Source organism: Poecilia mexicana, unplaced genomic scaffold, assembly GCF_051168715.1.
Source record: "Poecilia mexicana isolate PSO_F unplaced genomic scaffold, ASM5116871v1 scaffold_18, whole genome shotgun sequence".
In the NCBI taxonomy this organism is placed as follows: Eukaryota; Metazoa; Chordata; class Actinopteri; order Cyprinodontiformes; family Poeciliidae; genus Poecilia; species Poecilia mexicana.
This window is the reverse complement of record NW_028263387.1, coordinates 28,746,849-28,755,951: the sequence shown is the minus strand read 5'-3', so window position 1 is coordinate 28,755,951 and position 9,103 is coordinate 28,746,849. Positions and strand designations below refer to the sequence as shown.

Genomic DNA, 9,103 nt, shown 5'->3' with positions numbered 1-9,103 from the left:
CCTGATTGTATTTCTCTTTTGTTATTAATACACAAAATGTCTTTTTTTGTTATTTGTCTTGTTCCTTATCTGACTCTGTCATTGTTTTAACCGTGTTACTTTAAGATCGGAAGCCCCTCCTTTTTATTTCTTCTTCTGTGGTATTGTCTTTAAATTGATTGCGGCCCTTAGCCCCGCCCCTTTGTCATGTTGTCCTGAGGGAGACAACATCACATGGCAAAGAGTTCATCATAAATAAATAAATAAATAATCATTTCTGAATATCATCCCATGGACTCTGAACTAAATGTGTCTTTCTGACCGGAGCTGACAGTGAGCTGAAGAGTGATGGACCGGACGCTTTGGAGCGTCTGGTTAGGAAGCTCATCACAAACCTCTGGTAGAAATGGTGGATTTAATTCAAGTCTCCATTACAGACCAGAGAAAACTAAAGAGTTTTCAATGTTGTGTTAATCCATTTATTTCAGTTATTGGGGCCACATCAGTGTTTCTTGTCAGCACAGAGAAAAAGTTCATCTGCTTTACATGTGATGGGGTCTGGATTCAACTAGCTGAATATTAACTAAAACGTGGCTAAAGAGCGAAATGTTAATATGACATCAATAATTTGACGGGTAATAAAAAAACACGACTGATTTGTTTTAATGCTGTCGGTCAAGATGACAGAGAACAAAAATGTGTGTGTGACCTCTGATTTTATATTAATAGAAAATAAAATCTGTAAACTAGGCTTTTGTTCTAAATATTTGGAGGTGTGAATATAATATTTACCATAAATAAAGAAGTTAATGTAACCCAGCTGTATGTTATTTGTTTGTTCTGTGTTATTTGCTTTTCTGTATTGTTTTTACCTTATGGAAGAGAGAGAGGCTGCGGAGTTTCTGTGTCTGTGGACATCGGCTGCCGTCGTCATTCTGGGTCGCCATCCCAGCCAGGACAACCTCTTTCATCGTTTTGTACGAATCAGACACACACACAAATATAGAGCTCTATATGAACTTTTTTTTTTTGCTGGCCAGCTACTTTTAATTAATTTTTTTTCTTTTTACCAAGGACCCTGAAAGGATTCTTTATAATCGAAGTATTTTTTTTTCTCTTTGTGGGTTTTTCTAGGAAACTGTATGACAATGTTGAGACGAAGTTGGATGTGTTTCAGTCCAGTAACTTGCAATAAACATAACTGGTTGATAGTAAACTGCTATCTGAACCCGAGTAGATTCTGTTCTTTGGTTACATTAACAACATATAAACATTCTGTTTTGACCAGTTCTCATTTCTCCATCCCAAACAAAAACATCCTGATCTGTTAAAGTGATGCTGATATTTTTTATGAAAGAAAACTAACATTATTATTCTAATATTCTATTATAACAACAAACCCAAAAAAGATGAATCAGTTTTTCTTCAGCATTTTTACAGAAAGTACACAAAGGATCCAGATACCATTTATATATTTTTATCAAAAGTGTTTTAACTGGATTAACATTATGAATAATTTTATAAGAAATTTATTTTACTTTATTATTTATTCAGTATTTTTTTAGGAGCAACCAAGTTCACTTCCAATTTATATTTAGAAAAATGTTGAACCAATAAAATATACAAACATTATGTTTTAATAAAATATTTATTAACAGTTTGTTGTTTTCTTACTCATAAAAGGACATTAATCGATATAAATGGAGTTTATATTGATTGGTTCTGATCGAACCTTTATTGACCCTCTGGGGTTCCCGTCAAACACCGCAGCATTTTCTTTAGGGGCAACAGGAAACTTGGACGTCATCACGTACCTCAGACAGCGCGAGGAGAAACGTCCCTCCGTTACGTCATAGTGAATCAGCCTCGGGGGGCGTGGCCTCGATGACAGCCGCTCCGTGATTGGCCCGATGACGTCACAGCTGCGGGACTGAACGCAGCGTCTCTGTGTCCTTCATCATCACCTCCATCACCCTCCTCATCCTCGCCGATCGATCCTCGCCGCATCTTCATCCTCCTCATCCTCAGCGTCATGTCCGGATCAAAGGAGGATTCCCGCCGCGCCTCCAGCGATTGGCGGGACTTTTTCTGGAACCCGCGGACGCACGAGCTGCTGGGTCGCACGGCCACGAGCTGGGGTGAGAGCGCGGCGCCGTGCGTGCGCCCGCGCGAACTATTATTATTAGAGATGAAGGCCAAGGAGCCTCCTCTTCATCACTTCATTGATTCGCTGTGACGTCAGACTGCTGTAGAACCAGCTGATGGACCAGAACCCGTCCTCCATCAGTTGGTTCTGATGCAGGATGGGTTCTGGTCCATCAGCTGGGTTCGTCCGGTACCAGGTGACCTGGCGCTGGTCCGGTATTATTTCTGGTTCTACTGACCTCCAGGTTGCAGCTAATTATCTGGTACCAGATCTGGTTCTGGTGTTTTGGTATTCAAACTGGCCCACTGGACCTGGGTTGGTTCTGGACTGACCCAGATTCCTCAGCATGATGCTGCCAACACCGTGTTTTACTGCAGGAAGCTGTGATGGTTCTGGTTCTGGTCCCAGTAATCGTGTCAGAACCCCAGTAGAACCTGGTCCGTTCTGCTGTAGCCACTAATTGGACTCAACCAGAACCAGCAGGACTGATGTAATCCAGTGATTATTGATTATCAGTTTTAATCAATATTGGTTCATTTATTGATCAGATGTTTGTTGTGCTGCTGGTTGCCATGGAGACGGTTTTATTTCCATTAGTTTTATTTTCATTAAATAATATCTGATAGTTAATTGAAAGACATTTAATGAAGTTTACAGGTTTGGGACTCGGTGTCTCTGTGCTGTGACCTCTGACCTGTGGTGGTCCAGATTAGGCCACGCCCCTTTGGGTCAGAGACCAGCCTGACCCAGTTTTGGTTCTGATGGGTTTATGTAACTGTCTGTGAGGATAATATCTCCCATGATGCATTGGGGCTGACCCCCCCTACTGTGTTAATCTGGATTAGAGCAGCGGATGCTCTGATTGGATGCTTCAACCTGGGAGAACCAGAGGACACCTTTCCTCTGGCTGGGCGTTTCCATGGCAACAGTCACATGACCAGAAGAACTGGAGCCAATCATCACCGAGTCTCCAAGTCCCCGATCCAGACTGGTTCTGGTTCTGGTTGGTTCTTAGTTCTGATGCAGTTCTACCTGCAGTTTCGTTCGATGGCTTCGGTTATGAGGAGGAGACTGAATATGGGTCTGGTGGTTCTGATATGTGTCTTAGTGGACCTGGAGGCCGGTTCTGTCAGAGGAACCAGGTTCTGACCCGATGGTGCCCAGAACCTGCTGAGAAGGTCCAGATGTTCTCCAGAACCGGATCCAGTCCAGTTCCAGGACTTGCTGTGGTGTTGGGTGTTCTAGTGAGGTTCTGCAGACCCTGGTGAAGGTTCTGGGTCGGTTCTGGTTCTGGTATCCGGGTCCAGGTGAACATCATCCCTGGGTTTAAGTCATTCAGGATCGCCTGACCTGCTTGTTGCTATGGTAACCCACAGATTGATGTTGTTTGTGATGCTAGTTGAGCTAGTTAGCCTGTAGCTACCAATGCTGTTGTCATGGTAACCCCTGCCCCTCCCCCCTGAATGTGGGTCATCAGAGGATCAGCGATGCAGCTGGAGATGAGGGGGTATTTGGGTGGTAACAGGGTAAAAAGGGGGTGTAGTATCGTAAGGGGGGGTAATATAGTTGGGTGGGGTACCTGCAGGTTCTGACCCGTCCTGCCCTTCATCCTCCTCCTCTTCCTCAGGCCTGGTCCTGCTCTTCTACCTGGTCTTCTATCTGTTCCTGGCCGGGCTGTTCGCTCTCACCATGTACATCCTGCTGCTGACGCTGGACGACTACAAGCCCACCTGGCAGGACCGCCTCGGCACGCCAGGTGAGAGGGATGAACCTGGTTACCATGGTGATGCTGCCAGGTGAGAGAGAGAGAGAGAGAGAGAGAGAGAGAGACACCTGGTTACCATGGTGACGGTCCCAGGTTCTGTTGATGACCCAGAGATTCCTTACCTGAGGGACATATGGAGGAATGACCGACCAGAACAGAAACTTAATGAATTTTATTATTAAATATTAAGATAAATTCAGTTTAATTTAATAAAGTTATGATGTTTAAGAAATAATAATAATTAAAGCTCCGCGGAGCCTCAAGCGGCCCTCGCAGCTAGCGCTGCTCCGGCCTATAGCCACCGCGGGGGTACCAGCACCGCCACCCGCCCGCCACCGCCGACGCTCGCGCGCCCTCATCCACGCTATCCGCTTTTACGGCTTCGGCAGAGCTCCCTGGCGATGAACCAAAAATCTGGAGCACATCGGGCCATGTAGAGAGGAGATACAGCTGTTTGATTAACCTAGGGGGCGCAGTGGAGTCAAATCACAATTAAACTCTATTGGGCTCCTCAGAGGTTCACAAGTGTCACTCATACAATGTCTGGTGCAAATCGGATGATGCGTTTGTGAATACGAGACGAACGTATGCATATTACGAGGGACAGCCATTTTGCCACGCCCCCACGGGTCAGTAGAGTACATCATCAATGAGTTCATCATCAATAAGTTCATCATCATTTCATTTTATGTCAGTCAGGACAGGATGAAACCCATAAGAATTAGAGAGAAAAAGTAAGACATACAGTAGAAAAAACAGGTGACTTCCTGTCGGAAGTGGGCGGGGCTAATGTTATGTCATCAATCGACCACCTAACTGTCATGATGGCTGGTCTATAATGACACATAGAAAGTCTGATGCATCTGTGACCTGGCATTAGGAAGTAATTTCACATTCATGTTTCATGATGTATATTCAAAGTTTGGGACTTAGCCACGCCCCCACGGGTCAGTAGAGTTCATCACGGCAGAGTTCATCATCATTTCATTTCATGTCAGTCTGCACAGGATGAAACCCATAAGAATTAGAGAGAAAAAGTAAGACGTACAGTAGAAAAAACAGGTCACTTCCTGTCGGAAGTGGGCGGGGCAAGGGTGATGTCATCAATCGACCACCTAACTGTGATGAGGTCTGGTCTATAATGAGACATAGAAAGTCTGATGCAGCTCTGACCTGGCATTTGGAAGTTATTTCACATTCATGTTTCATGGTGTATAGTCAAAGTTTGGGACTTAGCCACGCCCCCACGGGTCAGTAGAGTTCATCATGGGAGAGTTCATCATCATGTCATTTCATGTCAGCCTGCACAGGATGAAACCCATAAGAATTAGAGAGTAAAAGTAAGACATACAATTGAAGAAAGAGGTTACTTCCTGTCGGAAGTGTGCGGGGCTAGGGTGATGTCATCAATTGACCACCTAACTATGATGAAGGCTGGTCTATAATGAGACATAGAAAGTCTGATGCAGCTGTGTCCTGGCATTTGGAAGTTATTTCACATTCATGTTTCATGCTGTATAGTCAAAGTTTGGGACTTAGCCACGCCCCCACAGGTCAGTCGAGTTCATCATGGGAGAGTTCATCATCATATCATGTCATGTCAGCCTACACCGGATGAAACCCATATGACTTAGAGAGTAAAAGTAAGACATACAATAGAAAAAAACAGGTGACTTCCTGTCGGAAGTGGGCGGGGTTAAGGTGATGTCATCAACTGACCATCTCAATGTGATGAGGGGTGGTCTGTAGTCAGATATAGGAAGTCTGATGCAGCTGTGACCTTCTATGTGGAAGTTATTGCATCTTGATGTTTCATGGCGAATAGTCAAAGTTTGGGACTTAGCCACGCCCACATGCTTTGACATAGAAAAATTCCTACGATAACTTTTCATCTTTAATGTCTCAAGTCTCTGCTGACTGAGTTTGAAGTCTCTATCTCAAAAGCTGCAGGAGGAGATAGATCAGATGCGATGTCTATGAAAAAGAGGAAATGGCTGATTTTGATCCAAAATGGCCGACTTCCTGTTGGGTTTGCACCATGGCTCCAAGAGACTTTTTTGTAGGTCCTGACATGATACACATGTGTACCAAGTTTCATAATTCTAGGTTAAAGCATGGCTTGGGGCTGATCATTTAAAAATTTCTAGGGGGCGCTGTAGAGAAATTAGGCCACGCCCATCAACGACTGTTATGGATTCCTGTTCGGGGATGGATAAGGATGCATCCTAGTGAGTTTGGTGCAGCTGGGCTGAACGATGTGGAATCTAGAGCCAAACGTATGGCGGCGGCGTTACCTCTGCTTCGCCGCGGTCCCACGGCCACGCCCTCTACAGAAGACTCTTGGCGCTTTAAAGCAAGTGACACTAACATGTTATCTGTCATCCAACACAGAATCATGTTGATTAGGTGCAGTGAGCCAGAAAGGCAGCTTTCCATGGAAAAAAAAGCACTTCCTGTTCTGAGGGGGCGGGGCTTAGATGACGTCAGACTATGACAACATAGGATCGTAGGGGACCCTACCAGGATCACTCATGTCAAGTTTGGTGCAGCTGGCCTCAAAATTGTGGAATCCACAGCCAAACGTAAGGACACGGCGTTTAGGGTCACTTCGCCACGCCGCCACGCCCACCTGCTGGATTCAAATGAGCTTGGCTTGGAATCCTCAACACACCAACATGTTTTCTGTCTGTGGACACAGTTTCACCTCAATTAGGTCAAAGGGGTCAGATAGCGACCGTTCAGCGTAAAAAATGACACTTCCTGTTCTCAGGGGGCGTGGCCTAAGTGACGTCATCATTTGACCGTTGGGTATTGTAGAGCATCCCATGATGATCAATCACTGAAAGTTTGGTGCTTCTATGAGTTTTTTTCAAAGAGTTATAACAGTTTGATGTTTCATGGCGAATCGGTGACCTTTGACCCCCGGAAAGACCCCTTCAGCAAGCCCGAAAACGCAAACCTACGATAACTTTGGATCGGCCATGCCTTTTGAACGATCTGACCGAGTTTCAAGCCGATCGATCGAAATCCCTAGGAGGAGTTAGATCAAATGCGAACCCTGTAAACGGCCAAAATCGGGTCAAAATCGGAGTTTCAATCCAAAATGGCCGACATTCTGTGATACTTGCACTATGACATTAATTGTAAATTCAGAGTGTCTTGGGGAGCTCTACAAGTGTACCAAGTTTCAAGTCTCTACGATAAAGTAAGTGAATAGGAAAGGGTCTTTTGAAAGTTGCTAGGTGGTGCCCTTGAGCCGTTTCTGTTGCGATTTTTCCGGGGACCTTAAAATACGTAAATTTTACACGGGCTCTATGCCCCCGCCAAGTTTGGTGAGTTTTTGAATATGATAAAGCCCCCAAAAAGCCAATTCATTTGGCACAATAAAAATAATTAAAGCTCCGCGGAGCCTCAAGCGGCCCTCGCAGCCAAGCGCCGCTCAAGCCTATAGCCACCGCGTATGTTCCAGCACCACCTCCCCCCAGCCACCGCCTCCCCTCAGCACCACCTCCCCCCAGCCACTGCCTCCCCTCAGCACCATGTCACCCCAGCCACCGCCTACCCCCAGCCACCGCCTTGCTCTCAAGGAGCTGCCAAACCCGCCCTGAAGATAGTCACCTGTCATGTTCGACATTGCTCCCAGACAATGCACAAAAATCTGGTGTAGATCAGCTGATATCGCAAGGAGACACAGGTGTTTGATTAACCTGGGTGCGCAGTGGAGTCAAATTGCAATTAAACTCTATTGGGCTCCTTAGAGGTTCACAAGTGTCACTCATAAAAAGTCTGGAGCAAATGGGATGATGCGTGTGTGAATAAGAGATGATCGTTTGCATATGGCGAGGGACTGCCATCTGGCCACGCCTCCACGGGTCAGTAGGCATTTACAGAGTTCATCTTCATGTCATTTTATGTCAGTCTGCAAAGCATGAAACCCATATGACTTAGAGAGTAAAAGTCAGACATACAGTAGAAAAAACAGGTGACTTCCTGTCGGAAGTGGGCGTGGCTAAGGTGATGTCATCAATCGACCACCTAACTGTGATGAGGTCTGGTCTATAATGAGACATAGAAAGTCTGATGCAGCTCTGACCTGGCATTTGGAAGTTATTTCACATTCATGTTTCATGGTGTATAGTCAAAGTTTGGGACTTAGCCACGCCCCCACGGGTCAGTAGAGTTCATCATGGGAGAGTTCATCATCATGTCATTTCATGTCAGCCTGCACAGGATGAAACCCATAAGAATTAGAGAGTAAAAGTAAGACATACAATTGAAGAAAGAGGTTACTTCCTGTCGGAAGTGGGCGGGGCTAGGGTGATGTCATCAATCGACCACCTAACTATGATGAAGGCTGGTCTATAATGAGACATAGAAAGTCTGATGCAGCTGTGACCTGGCATTTGGAAGTTATTTCACATTCATGTTTCATGCTGTATAGTCAAAGTTTGGGACTTAGCCACGCCCCCACGGGTCAGTCGAGTTCATCATGGGAGAGTTCATCATCATATCATGTCATGTCAGCCTACACCGGATGAAACCCATATGACTTAGAGAGTAAAAGTAAGACATACAATAGAAAAAACAGGTGACTTCCTGTCGGAAGTGGGCGGGGTTAAGGTGATGTCATCAACTGACCATCTCAATGTGATGAGGGGTGGTCTGTAGTCAGATATAGGAAGTCTGATGCAGCTGTGACCTTCTATGTGGAAGTTATTGCATCTTGATGTTTCATGGCGAATAGTCAAAGTTTGGGACTTAGCCACGCCCACATGCTTTGACATAGAAAAATTCCTACGATAACTTTTCATCTTTAATGTCTCAAGTCTCTGCTGACTGAGTTTGAAGTCTCTATCTCAAAAGCTGCAGGAGGAGATAGATCAGATGCGATGTCTATGAAAAAGAGGAAATGGCTGATTTTGATCCAAAATGGCCGACTTCCTGTTGGGTTTGCACCATGGCTCCAAGAGACTTTTTTGTAGGTCCTGACATGATACACATGTGTACCAAGTTTCATAATTCTAGGTTAAAGCATGGCTTGGGGCTGATCATTTAAAAATTTCTAGGGGGCGCTGTAGAGAAATTAGGCCACGCCCATCAACGACTGTTATGGATTCCTGTTCGTGGATGAATAAGGATGCATCCTAGTGAGTTTGGTGCAGCTGGTCTGAATGATGTGGAATCTAGAGCCAAACGTATGGCGGCGGCGTTCC

At 45.2% G+C, this 9,103-nt stretch overlaps 1 protein-coding gene across 1 annotated transcript in view; it reads left to right on the top strand.

Annotated features, from left to right (window-relative positions):
- The first annotated feature begins 1,799 nt into the window (after nt 1-1,799).
- Nucleotides 1,800-9,103, top strand: part of atp1b2a (ATPase Na+/K+ transporting subunit beta 2a) — a 37,215-nt gene continuing 29,911 nt past the window's right edge. Inside the window, exons 1-2 of the mRNA XM_088015724.1 lie at nt 1,800-2,117; nt 3,753-3,881. Coding sequence (XP_087871850.1) covers nt 2,012-2,117; nt 3,753-3,881 — 235 coding nt within the window. The 5' untranslated portion in view covers nt 1,800-2,011. The remainder of the gene's footprint in view (nt 2,118-3,752; nt 3,882-9,103) is intronic.